At 37.5% G+C, this 26,032-nt stretch overlaps 1 protein-coding gene across 1 annotated transcript; it reads right to left on the bottom strand.

Moving 5' to 3' along the window:
• Positions 1-616: 616 nt before the first annotated feature.
• LOC105446968 (uncharacterized protein C5orf34 homolog) lies at positions 617-25,576 on the bottom strand (the record flags this gene model as incomplete). Its single annotated transcript, XM_011684444.2, is given in 4 exon segments — positions 617-849; positions 1,802-1,845; positions 3,236-3,331; positions 25,485-25,576. Coding segments are annotated over 4 exon segments (465 nt in total), but the record flags the coding sequence as incomplete, so codon positions are not given.
• Between the last annotated feature and the right edge of the window lie 456 nt (positions 25,577-26,032).

Raw genomic sequence — 26,032 nt, 5'->3', positions numbered from 1 at the left:
CTCCTTACAATGCAATAAACACATACAAAAAAAAATCTAAATGTATGATGCAAAGGGATAAGATAATAAGTTAAATAAGAATTGATTGTTTTTAGTCAGTTCTAGAATTTATGAAACTTTCTTTTCTTGTCTACTTTGTGTGTTTTTTTAAATGTCATCACGGAAGATTTTTGTTGTTGTTGATCGTATCCAAGAATGAGATTGAGAGCCCGTTGACATCAGATAGATATATGACTTGAACGATATGACGTCAACGTAAAGATAAGCAGAGCTCTTGAAATGTTTACAAATGTGATGAAGGATCGATTAAAAAGACAACCGCCCTCATGGGCAATTGTACACCGTACCCATGGTAACGAGAGTCGACCAATCGCAGCCTTGGCAGTGACAACACCATGCAAGGTGTTACAGATGTAATAGCAACAAAAGACACGCCTTAAGGCTTCCAGTGGATGACACGATGAGAGATTGCATAGCCGGAAAACATGCCCCTAGTTTGACAGCAAGCCTGCCTAGAAAGAAAAAAAGTGTTCTCCCTTGCGTAGATCATTCACTTCAATCATTAAGAGTTCTGTTTTGCTGTTAAAATGACGTTGCCATTTCAGGTATTTTTAAATCACTGATTCTCAAGCAGTCCTTCTATATCACATACCGTCATAGCAGTAGCATGTAACGCCTTCGCAATGTCCTCTTTGGTGAGGTTTCCGTTACGTGTTTGATCGGAGTGCTCCAGGGTGTGACCGTTGCGATTAATCTCTGCACAAGGTGTTGTGTCTCCCTCTTTACCTTGGTTTTCAGTAAAAGCGTTTGACTGCCTTTCGGATCCCTGATTGTAAGCATCTAGGATATCTGTTTTTACAAAGTAGTTATGGTATCAAATATGAAATATAGAACATACCTCAAACCATAAAGAAGAAGAAATAACGAAAACAGACCAAATAAGAAATATCTAATGGTCAAATTATTGAACAGATTTAGCCGGATGGTTGGAGAAACTGGAAAAGAGTTATATTACACATTCAAGAGAAAGATATTTGGAGCATCTAGGATATCTGTTTTTAACAAATAGGTATGGTATCAAATATGAAATATAGAACATAACGCATAAAGAAGAAAAACAACGAAAACAGACCAAATAAGAAATATATAATAGTCAAATTATTGAACAGTTTTAGCTGGATGGTTTGGGTGACTGGAAAAGAGTTGTATAAATTAAACACATCTAAGATAAAGATATTTGGACTAAGACTCCTAGACTACACATAGGATGTGGAAAAGAACTCTCTGTTTAATTTAACAAAGGGAAACGAGGCAAAAACTCAGACAATTGTCAAAACATACCTGCAAAAAGAGAGGTAAACTAATTTTCATTGATACATCTGACTATAAAGTTAAGTAGAAGGTGTCACTGTTTATTCCACCTTAAAAACAGTGGTGCTATGCTTTCAAATGGATTTCTATTGCACGAATGATCACGTCATTATCTAAACTTCGAGGTTTTTGCCATATCGGGTTTTGGTCAGACACAACAAAATGTTTCGGGGTTCGTTACCGGATATATTCACATTGATAATCACAAGGTGTTCATATCGTAACGGGGAGGGTGCTGGGACTGTAATTCTATTGGGAATTTTTTTTTATGCGAACGGTCCACCTCATATACCGACCAGAACCTTGCAGTACACACCAATACTTATATGCAACATGATAAACTTTTTTTCTGATCGATTCTAAACCGTTTCTTTTACAATGCAATCGCATGACCAGAACTCAACTTTATCTTTAAGTGTTTGAAGGATACATGTCAAGTTTCGAATCCGCAAAAGCTCGGCCTGGACTTCGCTACTGCATGGATGAAAAGAGGGAAAAGAACATTGGCCAATGGTAAAAAAAAATACAAAAAAGTCGAGCCTTCAGATATGAAGAAATGTATTATTGTTTTCATATAATATGTAACAAAATGGCAACAACGCGCAATAAAGGTTCTACACGTATGTATCTGACCCGCGTAGACGTAGCGAGGAGTCCACGTAGAGATGTTGGGGTTATAATGGCCATCCGCGGGTGGCCCGCGCGCATTACGAAAGTAACATCAAGCGACCTGACCCCCGCGTAGCCTAAGTTTTCTACGTAGAGGACATGCACAATTTACCGCCTGGGTGGTGCATGGGGCAAGTGTGTAGGGGGGGGGCACGTGGGTAGAACTTGTACAGTTAGGATTTGTGCATCAGTCTACGCACCTACCACGTAGCACCCACGTGAACACCTCGAAAAATTAATTGCATTGTTTCCCGGTCGCAGGTGATGTGACCACTCCCAGGTACAATTTGCCCACGTAGAAAAAATGGCCAGTATGAAAATTTACTGCCCTACGTGTGCGATACGGCTACGCAGGTCGAATGAGACCACGGCCTTACTTATAAGCTATGATTGTATTATCTATTAAGTTTCGATAGTACTTAAATGTAATAAAAAAGTTTTGGTTTGGGGTCATGAATTTGGTTCAAATGAACATGTTGGAAGCATATGCGATCCAACAATATTCAATGATCATTGTCGCGGTTGAAACCGAGTCTTAAGTTATGAAATTGTAACTAATAAACTCTTCATGTTGTATAGCTCCCTCTCAAGGTCAAGATATTAATTAAGCCATAAAACAATGTTTCTTGATTAAAATTGACCAATCGGCTATTCCCGTTTGGAAATGACATATCACAACTACATATTCTGAGATTTTCATGGTCGCCGCTACCATTGTATGGCCGTAAGCGCTATTTGAAATTTATCAACATTTACCGGGAGCACCGGTAAATTTTTATATTCAATTTTTCTCGAAGGTAAAATGTTTCAGGGGCTAACATTTTTAGTGGTTATAATACATTCACAGGGGCATCCAAATATATCAAAATTGTAAAGAATTACTATCCTGCCTATTTTCAAAATTTCCCAAATCTTTGTATTACCTTTGATAATACTTCATATTGCGATACAAATTGTTTTCAAGAGCAAGAGAAAAGTAGCTTCAAGGCAAATTTTAATTAGATGATTATACTCTCAAGTAATCTCTGTTCCTTAATTCTGTTGAGACGATCTACATTTTAGCACACTTTACGAGACGGCTCATACTCATACGCCTCGAGAGATAGATCTACAAGACAGTTGGCGTAGTGCAAGGACGTCGGCGTGACAACTGTTGTAATGGCAAGGCCGAGTGAGGTATTTCGAATTTAATTACTTGGAAATCTCTTGTCTCCTGTCGTCGATAAGTGCTAATCTCTCTTCAGAACTCGCCCATACCCATCTCTTCCATTCCAGCAAAGCATTCACGTGTCTGGTGTGAATCAAAAAGAAAAAAAGAATAACATATTAAAAGATAACAGCTTTGTTAGATCCCTCACGCAAAACGTCGGTAACATGACGCAAAACGTCAGTAAAAGGTTTATTAGTATCACTTTCTCTACGTATAATGTGAAAACATGTGCATTTGAAGAGGTTTTAAGACTTTGCTACATCTTTTTCACATTATTTGATAAACTGTTCCAGTAGCGTCTCAGGATGAACACTTGACGCAATTGGCATTGTTTGCCCCCTTATTTGTTCGTTTGTGTGTCCCTCTGCACTAGTTTGGCCAGGAGGGATCAGACATCCCTGCATGTCAAATAAGCTCTCAATTACATAAGAAAAAGGTGACCATGGGGACCAATGGTCACCGATTAGGCATTGTTTGCTATATAGAGGGCGCAAGTAGCTATAAGTAGTGCAGTGGGGACTTAAGGGTATTTTGAATGCGCAGGACAAGCCTGTGTTACTGATAATCGTTTACACAAGCATATATCATCCTTTTATCTCCGACTAGGTGATCAGTCGAAAGAGAATATCACGCTAAAGGAAAAAAGTGAAAGAATGAAAAGAAGAAATTGTATTTCTATACAAACTCGCTAACTTTCTCATTGTGCGGAATAATCTAATCACACACACACACACTGACACATAACCCCATTCTCAAGCGGAGCTCTTTATTAGTGAATATCCATGGCCAGCAACGAAACAGTTTACGACTTTGTTGCACAGAAAAAGAAATATATCATCATTAAATCATGTATAACTACATCACAATTTATAAATAAATGGTACACAATGAACTTAAAAGTTGTTGAAAAAACTACTCGCTGTATCTCTTTCTGTTTGTTTACAACTCTTGAAACAGACCCCCAAAACAAACAGTATTTGTAATCACCGCTCAAAGTCTACCGTCTTCGTAAAAGCAGCACAGTGCGTTTGAATACAACTGATGTCAAGAAAAAACGGAAGAGAGATCGAGTACTTCACCAGCATTTAGCCGCTACATTTATCAGTAATCGTGCCAGATCGTGCTATAACCGGACTGACACAAAAAGTGCTTCTCGCCTCGTAAAGTTGTCATTTAATTTACAACAAATGAACGTTATAAACCATGACCAACAGATGGTTGTGACATTTTATGGTAATGTTGTCATTAGATCGAGATGAGAATGCCTTTCTCCCGAGATCTCACTCTGTTTCGCACGTCTCCGAAAGCATGATGGAGTCAAGGAGAATTAATTGCCTCTGTAGATCGTGTTTCATCTTCACAGCTAAATGCAAAACAAAAACTAAAACCCCCAAAAGAATATGCCTCGCCCGTAATTAACTCTACATAACACCAAGGTGCAGCCGAAAAGAGACAGAGAAATTTACCATGTTAATTGTATGTAATGGCTTCTCATGGACAGATATATGTTTAAACTGAAATAAGGTGATCCAGGATTGGACAAGAGTTGAGATTGTGCTCTATGTAAGATTTAGGGTTAGAGTTAAAGGTAAAGACCAGTAATGGTCATGCGATTGCATTGTGAAAGAAACGTTGTGGAATCGATCAGAAAAGGTTGATCATCTAGCATCTAGCATCTGCAAGGTTCTGGAATCATCAAAATGATAAGAAATTTGGCCCATTCTTCGTAAAGTTACAAGCACTATACACAGAAAGATGTATATGGGACTACCCTATCTCTCTCACCAGACCATGAGAGAAATAAATTTACCAAATATATGAATTAGTAGGCGGTTTCCCGGCAAATTTTTTATCATCATGTATTAGTCAAAACATATTCTTTCACATGATTGGTAATGAGAGCTTCCATTTCATTTTTTGAAATTGGGGCGTTGCCAATACTGGTCTTTACCTTTAAAGTTAGAGATTCGAGATCGTTGTCAAAGGCAATGGTCTTACCACTCGACTGGTAATGCAACGGCCGTGGGTTTGATCCGCGGTTTGCTAATTGATATGCCATCGAGCAAGGCATTTTATCTAAATTGCTCCTCTCCACCCAGGTGATGAATGAGTACCAGGTAGGATGCGAACGACAATGTGGTTGTATTAGCATGTGCGCGCCCGTAAAGGGACGACTGGCTGAAATGCTCCCATAGGGAGTGGATAGTGCACCGTAAATTGCAGAATCGTATGATAATCCAGTGACCGGGGTAATAATAATGTAATATATTAGGTTGTAACTGGTAAAGCGCTTTATAAGAAACAGTTATTATTATTAGTGTGGGAAACTGACGACGGATTAATAGTCGCCGGAACATTGTCGAAGAACCGGAAAATCGACAGTATTTGAAACAACTTTGTCCGATATGTTGGCCCAGTAGTTAATTAATTGTCCTTCAACTTCACATTACCTACAACCTAAATATTTGACAAAATCTACTGAAAACGAACCCGAACCCAGACTGAATTTGCGGCATCGAGTAAATCATTTACAAAGTAATTTGCGAAAAGCTAATTCGGCGCAAGTGTCTGCAAGGTCTTTTAAGTGCCTCAGATATTAATGAATGTCAACACTTCAATTATTCTCATCTCAAGAGACGAACGTTTTTTCGGTCTTTTCAAAGTATCCACACCTACATCAAAAGGTTGCTCGGGAGAATTCGGGAGAAAAAGTGGAGGTGTCGTGGAATAGTGCTTCATTCGCTCGACTCTCAATTCAAGGGTTGAATTCGAATCCCAGCATCAACGTCATTTGGCAAGACGTTTATTAACTTGCCACTCTCCACCTACTTTAGGGGTTAAATGGGCACCCGGTAGGATGTGAAAGTCATGGTAGTTTGCCCAGCATTAAGAGCGTCTGTAAAATGGCGCCTGTCTGGAATGTTCCCTAAGGAGTGGAGAATGTGCATACAATGTGTGCGGGAAAGTCTGGATCTGATGATAGGGTAATAATACTCTATAAAGCGCTGAGATACATCGTCGAATTATCAAGCGCTATACGAACCCAGATGATTATTATTTATATTATATTTATTATCATAATTATTATTATCAATATTATCATTATCTTTAGTATTACCATTATCGTGTAAACAGGATTATTCATTATTTTAGTTGAAACAACTTTCAAGCGATCCAATCAAAAGATATATCATCATTTACAGTGCTGTTTTGCCTTGCAGTTAGTTACAAAGCGTTGCACAGTTCTCTTCGCATGTCACTATACTCCAGTCATGGCTTCAAGATAAAAATCATCAAGATTCATGCAAGCGTCAATAAGCAACAAACTTTTTTATAAAATATGCCATTAGCATGTTTTCCCAATCCGCTATAAATAACAAATTGTCTTAAATTATCAAGCGAGGAGATGGAAAACAAATTGATACGTTGAATCGTTTCGTTGCCATTAAAGATATATTTGAAACGTTAAGATTATTACAAACAGGTGTAAATTAAGAATTAGCCTTAATATAGCACTAAGAATTCCTTTCATACCCGGAAACCTTAAAAGATGAACCGTAAAGTTGTTTGTACAGACTCCAGGCAGGTGTGGTTTTTCCCACATGCTGTCCTATCAAACCGAATATCAAATAATGAAAAATACTTTTAAAGAAATGTTTACGAGGTATTTTGGGATCTCTTAGCATAATTTCTGAAGAATGTCCCGTGGTGAATTGAGGACCTTTGACCACGCTGACTAAACGTGTTTTAAGTTTTTTTTGTTGAATTGGTCGAAAGACATTTTGTGGGCAAGGCAAGAACCCAGAGAAACGAAGCGACATTTGACAGCGTGAAACAACACCATGCTGTACAGATATCACGAGTCATAGAAGATTGATGGTTTTAATTCCGAGAAGATTAAAGTGATTCTCGAAGCACGTCGAAAAGCTCAGCTTTAAAGAGAAGGTTGAGTTCTGGGAAGAGGTGAAAAATAATTTGTGAACTTTATCATTCTTATTATGCAAGTGTGGAAGAACATCAGATAAGAAATGTTCCCTGAAAAGCATGGCTCTTTAAATGCCTTCATATTCTAAATATGTCATGTTCATCGTAAAACTCGGGGGTAGGTTTTTTACGCCACGTGTTCGTGTAGTCCCATATACATCTTTCTGTGTACAGTGTTTGTAACTTTACCAAGACTTGGCCAAATTTCTTATCATTTTGATGATTCCAGAACCTTGCAATACACACAAATTCTTATATGCTAGATGATGAACCTTTTCTGATCGATTCTTTCACAATGCAATCGCATGACCAGAACTCAACTTCATCTTTAAAAAGGGATGGGTGGGCATTGCATCTGATTCCTTCATCAAGGGAATTTAGGCAGTGAAATACATTTTCCGAAATTGAAACGTAACGCGCCTTGCGTAGGCATACGGTTTTCTTACGTTTCCTGTGCGTGAGTGAGTGCGCGCGTGTGTAAGTGCGTGAGTTAATTCGTGTTGTTCTTATTTCGCTTGTTAACTCGGGTAACAAAATTGTGCACATTGTAATAACATGAAGCTTAGCATCACGTCTCTATAGAAAATGAGAAAAAAGGCGCTAAATCGACGGTATAAACATATTTATTCTCTCTCTCTCTCTCGTTCACTCCTTCGATTTATATTGGCTTTAATACCAAGCTTTATAAAAAATGTGAAGTATGTGAAAAGATTGATTTTTCCCGATTTATGTTTCTTAAGAATGTGATATTATTAAAGCTTATATCTAAAAGTATGCAACAAGGGCCGTCAATCAACCAGTCCCACCTTTCATTCTTGAGTTACGAATACATCAAATTTACAAGGAGTGTGAATGATTTTTGATAGTTGTTGACCTATATTCCATGCTGACACATTTCTCTCGCTCTCTCTCTCTCTCTCCTTTTGTCTCTTCTATCTCCCATTAGCTATAATTTCCAAGGGCACATTCGCGCATCAATTGGAAGTTATATCTTTCAAGAGTCCCTTGAAAAATACATATTTCAATTTTCAAATTAGAAAAACTTCACCTTTTCCCCAATCCACTTAAAACAAATAAACTATAGATGGACCTTCGACCGCGCGCAGTCGAAAATGATGCCTCCGCCATGGAGCGATTTTACAAACCAAAACAGAAGCAATTTTTAAAATTCAAGTTTGATTGTAATCCATTAGCAGGCTCTCAGAATATCGTGATTACAAGCTATTTTTCATAAACATGTTTGACACTTTGATCGTTGACCTCGTGACCCTAAAATCTAATTTATTCATTGGCTCCTAAAGAAACGTACAAGTTTTGAGTTTGATAGTAATCCACCCGTTGGTTCTATTGATAAAACGTTCATAGGCTATTTTTGCATATTTTTTTGCAATCCATCAATCCGTTCTTGAGATAACGCGATCACGAGCTATTTTTGCATACATAATGAGCTCTGTGACCTTTGACCTTGGATTTCTGGACCCCAAAATCTAATCAGTTCACTGGCTCTGCAAGATACATACTTGACCCAAGTTTGGCAAATATGTCAACTATTGTATCACTAGAAACTGGTAACAGATGGCCATCGGACAAGTTTTAGGTCAACTACATATCGGGTGATTTGTAAAAATACAAATACAACCACATCCATAGCAGCCGGGATATACGAGAGATTCGCCGGAAAAATAACGATGTTTTAATGACGTCACTATATGGACCAACACTGCCCAAGCAGACGACATCCCATAGATAATGAACATAATTGCAAAGCTATTATTTCTCAAATTATAATGAGTTTAGTGTATATAAATGTAATGGCATGTCAAACCATTCAAAAGGGGATATGACCCGATTCTGATAACTAAAATTTTTTGCTTGTAAATACACAGGATAGGGGTTAATTAACAACCAAAGAAACCAGACTTTCAAATTGAAAAAAAACCCGGAATGATACTAAGGACGGCATTTGTGCCCTCTTGAAACGCCGAACATACCGCGGTGTGTGCAGCTGAATATACAATGGCGTCTTATTTTATTTATAAGCGACAGATTCCTTTATTTTTTGTATCGCTGCATTAATTTTGTCATCAAAATAAAAACATGCGCGGGGCTTAGAGTGAGGCAATAGATTATACATTTAGCCTGACGGTAGTGAAGTAAGAGAAAGAACTCAAGAGAAAATGAAAACACAGGCACTGAAAATGTGTGAGATTTCATGGGACATCGTATGCTTGTGCAAGCCATGTCCATACTGTGATCTCACACATCTCAGCAGCGTTCGGAGAGCTCTTCAGGTGCTATGCCGGGGCTGTATTTAAGCGTTTTGTAATTTATAATAATCATTACTTCGAATGTTTCCAAGCATTGAATTTTGATAACCTTGTTGAATCAAAGTTTCAACTTTGCAATAATGAAAATATAGTTATAGTTTTTTAAATCAATGAATATCTACTTTAAAATACTTATCTCTCTATATCTCTCCATCTCTCTCTCTCTCTCTCTCCCCCGTTACCTTCTATCTACCTCTCTCTCTCTCTCTCTCTCTCTATTCCCCTCTCTCTCTCTCTCTCTCTGCCTCTTCTTTTCTCTCTTCGGTCTCCAACCATCTATAATTTCCAAGGGCACATGTCCGCCACCACGGAGGTAATTACTTTCAAGAGTCTCTTGAAAAAAAGAATTCTTCTTGAAAGTCATAGAGAATGCAGACAATGTATATTGCTAATGTGATTAACCACTACTAGTGAAGCGAATTTCACAGGAATATATAAAAGTAACATGGGCAAGGGGCATCTGACTTTTAGCAAGTTCCTTGAAAGAAAGCACAATATTTGAGAACAATGTTGGTGAAAGTTTGAACGAAATCGGATAAAATTCAAGAAATGTATCGCTTTCGAAAGTTGTAATCACTTTGTATAGATATACGGTAGGCTTGCGGGTGCACCATGTGAGAGAGAGGGAAGATTGAGCAGTCCTGAAAAAGACTGTTGGTGTAGTCATGGCCTTTGTATAGGCCATGAGAATTCCAAATTGTCGAATCGAGCATATTTGTTCCAACACAGAGACAACGAAATATATATTATATACATTTCATAATTTATCATGGAGTAGGGTCTTTTTACGTTTTGAAGTCATAAGTATGACTTTTGTGATTACTGCACGTGTAAAATGAAGAACAACATAAAGAATGAAAAAAGGATAGGGAGAGAGAGACAAAGGGAGATAGAGACAAAGACAGAGACAGAGAAAATTAGGTGGAGAGATAAACCTCTTTTCGGGAAATCGTGGTATATAACCCCCCCCCCCCCCCCCCCGATCTCTCTCTCTCTCTCTCTCTCTGATCATCGGTTCCGCTCCAGTTTGAATCATTCTATTTGTCTTTGGGCGAATCTAAAAAAAAATTCGATAGAGAGAGAAACCTTATTTCGAGAAAGCATGGTATTTCAAATCCCCCCCCCCCTCCTCTCTCTCTCTCTCTCTCTCTCTTTCTCTTTCTTTTCCTCTCTGGTCGTCTGTTCCGCTCCAGTTTGACTCCTTCTCTGTTGTCTATGGGCGAATCTAAATTCATTTTACCAGTTGGACCTGCATCGAACGACATTCAATCCGAGAGTTTATCAATAATCTTTGTCCACTTGAATTACAATAACGGCGCACGTAGATGAGACTTGAATTGCATCAAGTTAGTGGCGTTAATGTACCCGAAGATTACTTCTAAAATACCGGAATGAAAAGGATTAAGTTAAAGTCGATTTGAGCGGACCGGTTCATCGATTCTTGATTTTTTTTTTCTTCTTCTTCCTGCTGTCTAACTACGGAGTAATCCCGCATCAAAACATCAAGACTGTTTTTTACACGACCATTCGTGAGACGGAGTCATGTTATCCTACTTGAAGATAAACTCAGCTTCACCTAAACTATTTTGTACAAGCATGCACAGGATGTTCGCCGAACCACAAAAAGATGGTTTTTGCTAATCGGCTCTTTTCTTTTGTTAGTATATTCCTCCGACTATTTGTTTTTGTATTGTTCTATACTTATTTTTGTTTAATTCTTCTTGTCTTGTTCTTGCTTTTTTCTTGTCGTGCATATGTTTGCTCTATTCTTTTTAATATCTTGTTCTGTTCTTGTTTTGTTATTTGTTCGTTTGCTTTCGTTTTCTTTTAGTCCCATTTAAAACATTTGGCCTACGGTAACTTAAGCCCTGCAATACCTAATTATCAATCAATCTTGACTTGTTATAAATGAGAAGAAAAAAGTGCGTCAACTTCTCGCAACTTCGGATCGATTTTTTTTGTCAGTGAGAAATTTGAACTGTAACAAAATAACTGTCGGAAGTGTCGATACTACATTGATAAATTCATATTGATATGATTCACGCTTCAATCCGACTATGACGTACTAATAGTACCATAACCACTGTCCCGGCGTACTTTACCATTATAGTTTTCAGCAAACGGAGTCTATCAAATGTCAGAGTCTGCGTTAAATGGAAAATTATGATAAGATTATTGCATTATGAAGCGTCATTTGGAAGCGGGACAGCTCCAAGCGATTCAAATGATTAGTTTTAAGACGCACCAATGCCTGGTACATTACTTCTACAACACGATTTACTTCTCTCCTCTAGAAGCCTACAGCGTTCCAAATATTCCTATACGTGTGTTTCACTCATACTCTCAGAGAAAAACAAATCATAAACCTAACCAACTGATAAGGCACTTAACGTAGCTCCAGGGTTTAGGAGTGTATGCATAAGTAAAAAAAAAAGAAAATTAATATGCCTCATATTTCCGATGAGACTCAACTTTGACATTAAATACATCAATTCAAGTTTTAGTTGTTGTTTTTTTGTATTAAAAGATCACGTTTTTGTATGAAAAAAAACAACCACGGGCAAGTTTATTACATTCTTGCTCATTAAAGCTCATTATTTAAAACGATGACAGAAAAAGTGGCAGAAGCAATGTGAACATACCCCGCGAAACGTTTAGTATGTCTCAACTCTGACATCAATTACATATATCAACGTTTTGATTTTACTGGCTTACGGTTATCTGACTTATCAATCGCGGTAACGTTCCCCGATATTTTTTCATCACGTCAATTTTGAGAGAGAATCGAGGTAAAAAGCTGCAGCGCTATTGTTTATGACAAAGCACCACAATAGAAGATATATACATTTAATTGGAGGAGATACTTGCGCATGTTTTCATTTTTCTTCATAAATAAATCACAATCGACGTTCAGACTTCCTTTTAAAAAAAATCAGACAACTGTAATAATTAATAATTATAGGCATTTCTATAGCGCCGTCCATCTAGAAATTCTATTACGAGTATTACCCCGGCTTTAGCCTAGCTGCCATTACAGCGCTCTACCATTTCAAGGAATTAATTTCTGCCAGGCACCCATTTATCTCACCTGGGTCGAGTGTGGCAAATGAAGAATAATGCCTTGCCAAAGGACAAACACACCCTCATCACCCCCCACACACACACACACACACACACACACATACACAAGACAATGGCAAGCGCACTCACACACACCCACACTAACAAATCGACAGTGAATGATGCTCACTCACACTGTATCCAGAGGATACTTCACATCATCCTATAAAACCGCGAGTGTTGAGGGGTTTGCGCATGGAACATGGGTGCATCTGAGGGTAGTCACCAGGACGGTCTAGCCTAGAGATATCCATCCCTACAACGACCATCGCCAAAACCAAAATCATTTTAAAAAGCATCTCCACAAGCACGGGTAACATCCTATCATGTTTCATACTTGCCGAGCTGAGCGAGTGTCTCGCCACACTCATTGTGAAAGTTAGTATCCGTGATCCGTGAAAAGGTCGTCTTCTTTCATATTTTCAAAGCGTATACATAGTTTACAAGAATTAATTTACTGTTTCCCCAAATACCGATCACGCGAAATTGAAAATATATCATCAAGTCTAAAGAAAATTAAACATAAAATTCTAAGACAAAGGATTAATCATTTGGCTTATTCATTCGCAGATGCATATTTGTCAGTCACCTTTCCTCTGATCCCCTTTTAGGCAGCTTACTTACAGGAATCTATGCTAATACAGCTTAAAAAGACTGCGATCTCATGAATGAAATTGGTATCTTATCAAAGGGTTATAATTGGAACTTAGCCCCAAATATATTTTCATAACCTTTTACCCAAGCCGGAATCAAGAATTGAAATCCAAATTAGATATTACGCAGTCAGTCGACAGTAGTCTTACAAATCCACCCACACCTCACCCACCCACACATTATTATGCGGAGATAACGCTGAGCCTAGATAGGTACTCGAGTGGTTTGGCCACTTGATTTGAGGATACCAAGGTCGCGGGTTCGAGACCCGGCACGGATCTAAAGTCCTTTAGCAAGATAGAAATTACCATCTACCACTTCAAAACGAAAGAAATGGGAACAGGGCAGGATCCCGATAAACATCTTGATTAGAATACTCGCTAAAGGGAGTGAAGATGGTGCGAAAAGTGTGTTCGATAATGATATTAATGACCGCTGTGGTACGACCTGTAGGGTAAAAAGCCATTTGTATTACTTTATTAACAATTATCTAGCACTTGAAAGATTATTTAACTGGTTAAACGTTTTCTGGAAAGGCGCTTTTTAAATCCAATTATTATTATCATTATTATCATTATAAATATTATTATTCATTACATCGTTATTATCATTGATGTTATTATCATTATTATTACAATACCTATGAATATGTACTTCTGTTATTTCATGTATCTGTATGATCTCTGTAGACCGTTCTCTGTTTTTTGTTATACAGAACAGACATGAGATACCCGTGTATAAACATGCGAATTGACCAACTGACTGACGAGCTAAATGAATGAATGATTGATGGAACAAACAAACAAACACAAACGAAACATAAATAAATAAATAGACAAATATATTCCAATTCCTTTAAGTGCCATATTACATTTGTTTCATATAAGATCCATCAGGTTGTCTGGACGCCTACCTCCCGCGGTACGGCGCCCGAGTCACTGCACGGCGCGTTGCAGCGTGGTGGACATCGTGGAGCAGGTTTCTGTAGAGTCGCGCATTGCGAGACAGGTGCAGTAGAAAAGAACACCCAGCCGTAGGGCTTGCTTTTCATATAGAACGGCTACGGATTGGCTTCCTCCCGATAAGCGAAAATTAATAGGAAAATCAATTTGCGATTACCAAAACATGTGGTCAGTAATGTGATGCGAAAAAGAGTTTCGCTTTCCCTAAACAGGCTCCGGGGGATCGCAGCTAAAGAGGAGTGCCAGCGAATTCATACTTGGGGAGCTCGGGGAATCTTTTAAACGAACTGCGGTGGATAGTATTACGAAGATTCATTTTTGGTGGTATTAATATGAGATGTGGAAAAATTATTATTGAATGAGATATTATAAGGAATCTTTATGGTGGAATGAACATGGAATGTGAAGGACATTATTGAATGAGATATTACGAGGAATCTTTTGGGTGGTGTTAAGATGAGACGTGAAAAATACATGCTGTATTGAATGAGTTATCAAACTTATTCTATTATCGGTTTCTTTTCACAAATGGACGCAAATATTATACCGATTAAGCTAATTTCTATTTCTAAATTACACACTGAGAATCTATCTCTCCCAATTTATGAGATGCCTCAGTGTTTGGTGTCATTTGGGGCATGCGCTTTAATACTCGAAATGCTCTCTACACGGGGAGAAAAAAACTTGCATGAAATAATCATGTGTCATTGTAAAGGGAAGACCTCGCAGAGGATTCGTAGACGATTTCATTGGAAAACGTGGAGTAGGAAGATACAAAGAAATAAAATTGACAGGGGTCAACAAACCTGTCCCTATGACAGATCACTAGGGACTTTTAGATTTGCACGTCGACACAGTGGACTGCTACGTAACGTGTGACGTCCTTTTAAGGCAATGTGACGTCCTTTGAAGACGACACTTTTTCTAATAGACCATTTTCGCGATGTAAACAAATTTAATGCATACGTCTTTGGGAAGAGCCTTGATAGAAATATTTTATTTAACTGTTACAAATAATTGTATGACAATAGTCAGTATGCAGATTGCATATAATTATTACATTTTGTTTGTCTACGTAGCAATAATTATTGTTTTGCAATTCGTATTCTTTTGAAATACAATTATTCGTAACAGGTGGATGAAACAATTTGCATCAAGGCACTTTACAAAGACGTATGCATTAAATTTGGTTACATTACGAAAATTGCCTTGTAATTGCAATATCAAAAAAAAAATCAAGCATTGCATGAGAAACATAATTGCTCCTCTCAAGTCAACTCTCAAGAGCAGACAGAAGAAGGCCAGTTGATTGGTGCCTTCTTTCATCTTATTTAATTGCCCCTTTCAAGTACATATTTCAAGTACACGTGAACTTTGTCCTATTAGGCCATTTTACGTCCTTATAAGGCAATGTGACGTCCTTTGAAGACGACACTTTTTCTAATAGACCATTTTCGCAATGTAAACAAATTTAATGCATACGTCTTTGAGAAGTGCCTTGATATCAATTATTTTTTTCACCTGTTACAAATAATTGCATTTCAATAGTCAGTATGCAATTATCCCTTTTCAAGTACATATTTCAAGTACACGTGAACTTTTTCCTATTTGTATTAGGCCATTTTTGTAATGTAAAAAAAATTAACGCATACGTCTTTGAGAAGTGCCTTGATGCAAATTATTTTATTCACCTGTTACAAATAATTGTATTTCAATAGTCAGTATGCAGTGATTGGTGCATTCTTTCATCTTCTTCAATTGCCCCTTTCATCCTCTTGGTGGATTCCTTTGACATTTCAGAAAATAATATCAAACATATCAGTGACTTTCGAGTCTATTAAAGGAGGGTGGAGAAGAAAAACATTACAAACCATGAAATTCAACACATTTAGAATATTATGCAAGTTTAACATTTCATGAACAAGATTCAATTCAATTAAAGTCTTGAAAACACCAATGACACTTTAAAAAAACCAATTAAACAAGCCTCCACGAGCGACTCGAAGCGAGAATGTGAAGGCGATCGTTTTCGGTTTAAGTGTTAATGAGAGAGAGAAAACAGAGTGCAAGATAGTGAGTGAGAGAATACGGACTGATGCTTCTGCGTAGTGATGGAGGTGAAGTGTGTCTAACAATGATTGGGTGATAATGTGATAATGTATCAAAGTAGATATATAAAATGTGATATACCGTGTTCCATTGAGCAACTGCAGTGCTGCACGCCCCCCCCCCCCATGCACTCAGTGTTATTTAGGGTACGCATATGCGTGTTCCCAGCACCCCCCCCCCCCCCCCCCCAGCCTTCTGAATAAGTCCGGTGTGTAAAGTCAATACGGGTAGATCTTTAGCTTTTGTTATACGAGACTTTTCAGCACCCCCCCCCCCCCCCTTTCAGCACAAGTCCGGTGTGTGAAGTCAATACGGGCAGATCTTTTTCTTTGTTACGAGCCAGAGATTTTGGGAACTCGCATGCGGTCCCTCCGTTCCCGGAGTGGGGGGGGGGGGGGGGGAGCGGGGTTGCATGCCCAGGTAGTAGAATGTGAAGATTAAGAAAGTGCCTTGGTGAGAGGTTTTGACTTGATTTAGCTGAAATAATGCAAAGGTGAGCTTTGGTAACGTGTAAAAAGGCTAATGAATATCATCTTGACCGTTTTGCAAATGAAAATAATGCCGAACAGACTTGAAATTTGTTTTCACACCTTAAACAAACAAAAAAAGGAATGAAAAATTGTTCATTTTGAAAAGATATACAGTTAAAAGTGGATTCAGAAGGATTCGCAATACTGCAACTTTTAGAATTATTTTGTTATATAGAACATTTTTGGTATTGAACAAGTAAAATTTGATTTGGTAGTAGAAGAAAAATAATTGCTACATTCTTAGCTAACAGAATGGAGTTACCGCGTCCACTTCGATGGTATACTCCAAATTGCTATAATTGTCGTCCTCAACATGCTTAGACACTCTTTCAAGTTTTCAAGATTCCATTGACTTAAATACTCAAAAGTTCATCTACATTTCTAAATGTTATATTTCATATCATAAGTTCCATACTTGAGCCTGGTGCGGGGGAATTTCTAAGATTCCACATACCTCGCAGACATAGACTTGAAATATTTGCATTTGATAATTGTCTTTGTATACAGCCCGATATACATTACATGTATTAGCCTTAACCTATTTAAAAAATGAAGAGAAATTTTATCATTTCAACCCCAAAGAAAACTCCTTATACTGTACGGACATTTGTATTAGTTCTTTTTAGGATAAATATATATATATATATATATATATATTCTCGTCGCTGAAAAAAAGAAAGAAAGGGGGCAACGCTGCCAACCTACACTTTTAATTGGATATCGCATACAAGGTAGAAGGTGAGAGAACAAAATAATGACTGTGGATTTCTTTGTATCTTGCTCGTTTAATTACAGCGTAGGTTAGACTAATGAGCATTATTCAGATGCAGATAACAGATGAGCCACTGCTCAAAAGATTAAAGACGTCGTATGGGAGATCGAAGAAACGGGAAAAGAATCTTAATATAAACTTGTTTTCTAAGGATACCTGTCAGAATAGACATGAATTAAACCACAGGTATAAGACACAGATGTATTCAAGGGCTGTAGAGGGTGTAGAAATGTACATAAAATATAAACATACTAAATGATATTAAATACGAATATAACAAGAAAAGGAAGGAAGAGAAGATAAAGTAGAAGCGAAATATTTTAATGAGGAAAGAAGTTTGAAAACATGAAGGACAATTATGAATAGAGTTCCTTTTTTTATGTGAGCTGATGACTTTGGTTTGGTTACATGTATGAATAAACTTGTTTCGATTGTACTTTATTTTTCTGTCTTGATTTCTTGTGTTGCCTTGTATTGCTGAAGGAAATCGTATTTCCATATTTGTGGACAAGAATAAATAAAAGTTTGATTCATCAAATTATCGAACATTCCTCTCCATGCGTATAGAACTCATATCCGTGGTGTAGGGTACAGGTTCAATACTAAAACATCTCTAAACTTTCAATATTGGATACACCCATAACGGTTAAGTTTAAGACACTTAACACGTACAAGTTTATTTGAAATGGCTTCTTGGAATTTTCGAGAGATCATGGTGAAGCAAAAAAACATCAAATTCAGCTCACAAAGATCATGAGAAACAGATAGATATTTCAGGACTTAATCGGTAAAATTTAGGATTCTTCTCCCAAACGCAATACATGTATGTTCATGTCCATACATTTAACAAAAAGTATGTTTTCGTATTAATTCCTTTCTAATCTGCTTAACTCTCGTTCCCCTAATCTGGTTCATTATTGTATACACATGTAGAATGTAGAGTTATATTCAAACTTTTTTCCTCGACCATCCAACCGATATTATATTCAGAAAATAAAGAGCATTACAAGGAAACAAAGTCGTTATATGATTGGATTTTAAAAATGTTTATGTGATAGAAGAGTCTTACTAACTGCATCCCTGTCAGAACAACACAAATCAAAACATTCTAAATTCGGGAACAACAATTCGCGGCTTCTGTGCTGAATTACAGTCTTTTACAATGAATATATAAATAAGACGTCAGTAATTCACCAAAAGTAGAAAAATAACATAATAATACAGAACGGTGGTAAACTGTTTGGTACATCAATCTCATCAAAGATTTTTTATCTGGGGTATCGTATCCGGACACCTACCCCCTGGACATCTATCCCTGGATAACCACCCTAAGTCAACTACCCCCTAAGACAACTACCCCCTTGGGCAACCACCCTCTAGGACAACTACCCCCCCCCCCCGGTTTGGTTTTTTTTTAATAACCCCCCCCCCCCCCCTTCGGTAATTTTTTTATGAACCCCCCCCCCCCTGTGGTATTTTTTCTAAAAAATTATACCAATGGCCTACCTAAAAAAAGTTGACCTCCCCCCCCCCCCCAACGGATCAAAATGTCAAATTTTGAGACAAAAAAGGGGGTCCTCTTACCCCCTCCCCTTGAAAAAATCCTGCGTACGCGCCCGGAGACGCATAGGTAGAGAGAGATGGGAGGAAGAGAGAGAGAGAGAGAGAGAGAAAGAGAGGGGGAGGGAGAGAAGAACAAAAAGAGTGACGCATGAGTAGACAGTGACAGAGGAGGGGGCAGAGATAGAGAGAATATAACATAGAAACAGGGGGTGCTTGAGAAAGAACAAAAAACAGGAATAGCTGAGCTTCATTTGGGAGGCATCCTTTCATTTCCCATTAGCAGGGCAGAATTAAAAAGCCTATGAGATTGTTATCTTATCATTTCAGAAGCAGCAATTCAATTATAAATCTAATTTCACACAAACACTTTCTTCTCGCTCTCCACCACTTTGATATTTGGCATTATTGTGCGGATTCGTGGAAAATGTAATGGAACATCTAAAACGGGAATACCGAGACATGTACAGCGTGGTAAAAAAAAATTGTAAGGATAATAACTGTTCAAGAAGAGAAAAAGCTGATCGAAAACCTTTGAAAATAGTGTTTTGTCACTTTCGTGATTATAAAAATCTGATTATCAAGAAGGACAGATATAAAACAAGAACCTGAAGAAAAAAATATTACAAAATATATTAACTTGCTTGTGATGAAAATTTAACTTCTAGAAAGGACAGATACAATACAAGAACCTGAAAATGTTAGGAAAAAGTTCAACTCGTTTTATGAAAACCAATTTTAAAAACCTAGACAGAATGGGTCTGTTAATTCATGAATTTTTTTTACTCATTTAACAGAATTGTTCTACCTTGGTGTAGAGAATTGAACTTAAAAGAAACTTAAAGCTTATCTGTACTAGTTGATAGGAGGGATTAGACCCCCCCCCCCCCCGCAAGGTTACTGGACAGGTGGTTATCTCATCAGTGGGAGTGTCGTGGTCGAGTGGTTTAAGGCGCTTGACTGTAGATGCGAAGGTCGAGGGTTCGAATCCCGACACGGCACTAATATCCTTTGGCAAGATATTTACCTGCACTTGCTACTCTCCACCCAGGTGTTAAATGGGTACCCGGTAGGATGCGAACGTTCATGTGGTTGGACGAGCAAGTGTGCGCTTGTAAAATGGCGACTGGCTGGAATGCTCCCCAGGGAGTGGAAAATGTGCACACGTTGTGTGCGGGTAAGCCTGAATCCGATGACCGGGGTAATAATATATCTGTAAAGCGCTTAGGCACATCGTTGGATCGGTGTATTGAGCGCTATTTAAAAAACGGATTATTATTATTATTATCAACTCAGCTCTCAATTAACATAAGAAAAAGAGGATCATTGGAGACCAATGGTCACTGATTAGGCTTTGTTTTCTGTATAGACGGAGCAAGTAGCTACAAGTAGGACAGTGTGGCTTTAAAAGAAACAATCAAAGGTCAACTATTCGATTAAAAACAAAACGCAAAACTGACCAATAATATGAACATGTAACAATAAACAAAATATAATTACAATGTTCACTTTTTGAAATGCAACATAAATATATCATAAGGAAAAGAGAAGCACATCAACATTTGCCACGCTCCACCCAGGTGAAGTTAATGGGTACATGTACGTGGCACACAAATATTTATTGAATGCTTGAGCACCTTATCATGGTAGCTCCGCTAAATCATCATCATCATCACCATCATTAGTCATCGTTAGAAAATGGGTTCAAGAATGTAGCCAATGAGAAGCGTCGAAATGGACCACGTGTGCGTGCATTACTTTTTACCATGTGCACGGGGAGTGCATTTTGGTGATAACAACCATCAATATCTGGTCTTTATACTCATATCAAAGACCCAACTTATAAAACAAATAACACATTTTTTTAGCGTGCACTATTGATATGCACTGCACTTGGTGAAGTCACAACGAGACGGACAATAAACTCAACAAGTCTCGTTCATTAGCATACTGTGGCCTAACTTGCATGCGGGGCATATTCACTAATGCAATCGCAAACATGTATTATTTGTATATCATCATCATCAGCAGCATCTTCTAGCACCTCCTATTCATTGCTAAATCATACTATTACTACTTCATATATCAACATATTCTATTCCAATCTACAATAGAATCTCTGTAAGATAATTTTAGACGTACTTTAATAATAATGGTCCGTTCTTGTAACTTAGTCTCTGCGCGCTTCCAAAGAGCTTCAGAAATTATTTCCCTAGCTTTAGCTTCTGCTACCGATATCCAACCACAGTGCATTTCAAGGAAAAATCCTACCAGGTACCCATTTACCTCACCTGGGTTAAGTGTGGCAAATGTAGATCAATGTCTTGCCAAAGGACATGAGTGCCGCGGCAGGACTTAAACTGCAACATCTCAACATTCTTAAAGGAAACCTCACCCCAATGAGTAAGTGTAGGTATTCTGAAAAATGAGAGGTATTCTGAAAAATGAGATGTATTTCTGCCCTTTAATGCACAATACTCCTTACGAAAATGTACAAGAGATATATGTTTCAAGATGTTCTTGGTAAGATGCGATGCCTTTTAGCATGACACGGGTGCAGCCATTTTCTTGAAAATGCGATTTGTACATGTATCATGCACCAAGCTTTAGTTGAAAAAACTTTTAAAATCAATAACAAAACTTTTCAATGAGGAAAAATCATAGCTGAGAAGATAGAAATTATATATTTGGTGAGAAATATATAACAGGGGAACAGTTGTAAACTATTCATTTAAAAATACTAAAATATAGCAGTTGACAAATCCATTTCATTTGTGAGAAACCTTCGCCCCAGAACAGCACCATCTTATTCATGCAATTTGCGTTCTGGCAATTGTATTACAAAGGATAATTGCAGGTGAATGCAATGCTTCATCACCAAATACACACCTGGGAAGGGAGCATCCATAAATTTGAATATATTTACTTCACATAGTACGTCATGTTATTACGAGAAATTATTTCTCGGGGTGAGGAATTCTTTAACCTCTCAAAAATACCAGGCACTAATGACGTAAATCTACCAAGTATGTCATTGAAAGTACATAATTTTGCTTACAGCACCACTCAAAGCCTGCTTTTGAAGTTAATCTGAGATTTTCTACACAAATATTTGTTCACACTTGTCACGTATATGCTTTTGCTTACGGTAGTTTTTTCTTTTTTGTTTGATTTGTTTTGTATTGGTGGCACTGCTGTGTGTTTTTTGTTTTTTTTTACTGGACTCTTTTTTTCCTTTTCAGAGCTCTTTTGAAGCTTCTAGAGCTTCATCACTCGCTGCTGACTCACCTCTTTTTCCTTCTCAGAGACATAAATATTGTAAAACCACACATGTACTGGATTACATTATCTTAACACTAATAAATGAGCATAAATGGAGAACAACGATAAATGAAACAGAAGAGGAAATGATGCAGAGCAGATCCGTCCTAATTCTAGCAGGGAAAGGGAAAAAATAATTAAACACTCTATCTTTCTGCACCCTGAACTGAGCAGAAAGCTTTGCACAAAACTGATTAACATATAATAGCTGAACGGCATGAGCTGAATATGGAGAGGGAAACTTCACACCACGGACGACTATGAAGTTTCCTTTATCTTCTAAATAAAAGAACATTGCATTTTTTACTTCATGGTAGTATTTCACTTAAGTCTAATTCAGTCTATGGTTCTCTCTCTCCCTAAGTGCCATATCGATTGACTTTAGCGATCATGCTGTTCCACAACCCTCGGCTCCTAGCCTTCTCTATTAGCACCACTCCCAGTTCTTTCACTCCTCTCTCTTCTAACAATTTCTGCAGACTGTCCATCCAAAGTATCCTCCTTCTTCCCCTACTCCTCCTTCCCACAATTTTCCCTGTCAAAGCAAGATTCTCTAGGCCTTCTTTACGTGTTATGTGACCCATGAACTTCAACTGCCGAATCAGCATTTCATGTATCATTCTCCTTTGCATAATTAATCTAAGAAGCTGGGTCAAATGGGTTATGACAATGACATAGAATTTGTTCAAAAAAATACTATTTTACCCCTCTTCTACTGACGTTATACAAAAATATAAATATATATGTATGGTAGAAAAAGAATTCTGATTTATATTTAGAAAATAAGATGATTTTTTCATGCACTAAAATAGTGATATTTGAAGTCAAATCAATAGAAAGTTGAAATTTTGTTATGACAAACCAAATTGTTACACAGTGCTGTGAACTTTTTAAGGAAACAGCTCATTTGAAATCGTGTATGTATTCATGTCACATATATGTCAGCAATTATTAAAGGAATTGAAAATGTCTAGTATAGCCAAATTTCCTTGCTTACTTGCTCATTTGAAAGCATCTAAAGCCACTCAATCTGACTGCTGAACAGATCTACAATAGCTGACTGAAGAGATATTGCTTGTGAATTTTTTTTGCCGACACTAGAGGGAGCTGTGCTACTCCTGATCATGGTGATATCTGCTGCACTCTCCTGAATCGTTATTGTACCTGGGGGTGTTTCACAAAGATTCTAAGTTGGACTTAAAAATTATGGAGAGCCATTTGTAGCCTTAAAATAAAATATATTCAAAAGCAAAAATTCAAGTATTTTAGACTTTTTATAAATTCCCCATCAAAAACATGAAATCTCCCATGATAATAGAAAATATGAGTGATTTGAATCAACATTTAATGCCATTTAAAATAACTTTTAAAAAATATTTTCATAGATGCTAACGGCTTTGCATAATTAGTCAAACTTAGAGATAAGTTCAAATTAGGATATTTGTGAAACACCCCCCTTGACTATAAAACAGAATCATATCATGTTATGTTAGTGTTGTTCTTGTTATTTTTTGATATTTTATTATGTGTTAAATTTTCTTGCTGAGTTGCTCATGTGAAAGCATTTTATGTCACTCAATCTGACTACGGTACTAAACACGTCTACAGAAGCTTACCGAGGAGACAAATACATTTGATTTTTTTTTTTTAACCACAAGAGGGAGTTGTGCTACTCTAAACCCTGATCAAAGAGATATCTGCTGTACTCTCCCCACACTTTATCATACCTTGACTTCAAAACAGAATCATATCATGCTATTGCAGTGGATTTTTTAAATGATGTTGCATTTGTGGTAAGAATAGAAACACTGTAATACAATGATTTATTTGTTCCCCCCCCCCTCCCCCCCCCCAAAAAAAAAATATGCCAAAGTTTAATTTGGATTATATTTTTTGTTATTTTTTGTTCATTATAATTACATGTCAAAAATCTAGAGTTTCTCACGTGTCAAATTAAAATTCTTCCATCTAAAAATCTTCTTATTACTACAGAAAAGGGAGCAAAATGTTGCAATCTACCTCGGAATAGATCCTGAAGAAGATGATGTGACATCATTGACATGATTTGTTTCTTGCGTTGGATTTCGTGTCGGTAATAGTTTGTTTTTATTAAGTATTTGGTGCCACCTGTGTCTGCAGGAAAGCGGAAAGCAATAAACCCTTGGGTCTCTCATCCCAGTATAACGGATTGGGGATGCGCAGGTGGACCACTTCACCGGGTTTTCCCCTTCTTTTATATATGAATAGTGCAGTGGGTTCTTGATGCGCACAGGTAGTGACTCTCCTCTACATGGGGCCTACATTTAACGTCCTAACCGAGGTCAGAGTATTTTCCACTTAGAGCCCATCTGCACTAGTTTAGCCAGGGGATTAGACCTCCCTGCACGGTCACTGATGGGTGGTTATCTCATCAAATCAGCTCTCAATTAACATATTAAAAGAGGATCATGGGGGACCAACAGGCACAGATTATAGGCATTGTTTGCTATATAGAGGGTGCAAGTAGCTATAATTAGTGCAGTGAGGCTTTAACATAGCCTGCGTCTATGAAACAGGTGATGGGCACGGTAGCACACAACGCAGGCTTTAGTCATCCATCTGGGTTGGATTTGAACTGACGATCTTTGGCTCCAAAGACAGACACTTTACAGATTGAGCCAACTCGCCTTCTCTAATTGTTTGTTCTATTGATTTGTAATCATTAAGTTATTCTCAGATGCGGTTAACCACTTGAATGGCCTTCCAGAGCTCTCAGTGAAAGTCTGCTGTTTTAGAACATTAAACCATTTTGTTTAGAATGTTTGGTGATGCAAGTGTTCACATTTTGTAACTTACATTTTCGTCAAAAACGAAGAAAAGAAGATATGATATGAATAGAAATGAGGTAGTACAAACCTTAAATATTCTCCTGGGTTTTGAGATGTAACTTTCTTGCAAAGACCACCAGGCATCGCCACGGTAACGACAGACTCTTCGTTCCTTGCTGCCTGCAAGTAACAGAGGATGAATAATTAAATGGTGTTTAATTCACAACCTACAGGAGACAAGGACAATTTGAAAATGATTCTCTGGAGACGCTTATGAGTTATCCCTTTGAGAAGTCTGCGCAGGCCTTTCAATGTTTGTTTTAACATAAATATGGCATGATATGAATGTTGAGAATCATCATCATCAAGAATGACTCGGACTGTTACACAATTTTGTGTCTAAGTGCATATTTACATGCTGAACTTGAATTTAAAAGTTGGGTAAATACCGTTATGAGAAATAAAATCATACACTTTCAAAACAAAAATATACACAAATAAAACAACAAATTTTACTTTAGAGGAATAGAAATACAAAGCAGAGAAAATATGTGTCAGAAAAAGAAAAGAAATATTTGGAAATTTTATCAAAGAAAGATAAAGAAACAATTCAAACAAGAAAATTACTGGCATGGT

The sequence above is a fragment of the Strongylocentrotus purpuratus genome, unplaced genomic scaffold, assembly GCF_000002235.5.
Source record: "Strongylocentrotus purpuratus isolate Spur 01 unplaced genomic scaffold, Spur_5.0 spur5_scaffold_12, whole genome shotgun sequence".
Classification (NCBI taxonomy): Eukaryota; Metazoa; Echinodermata; class Echinoidea; order Camarodonta; family Strongylocentrotidae; genus Strongylocentrotus; species Strongylocentrotus purpuratus.
This window is presented reverse-complemented; position numbering and strand designations above follow the sequence as displayed.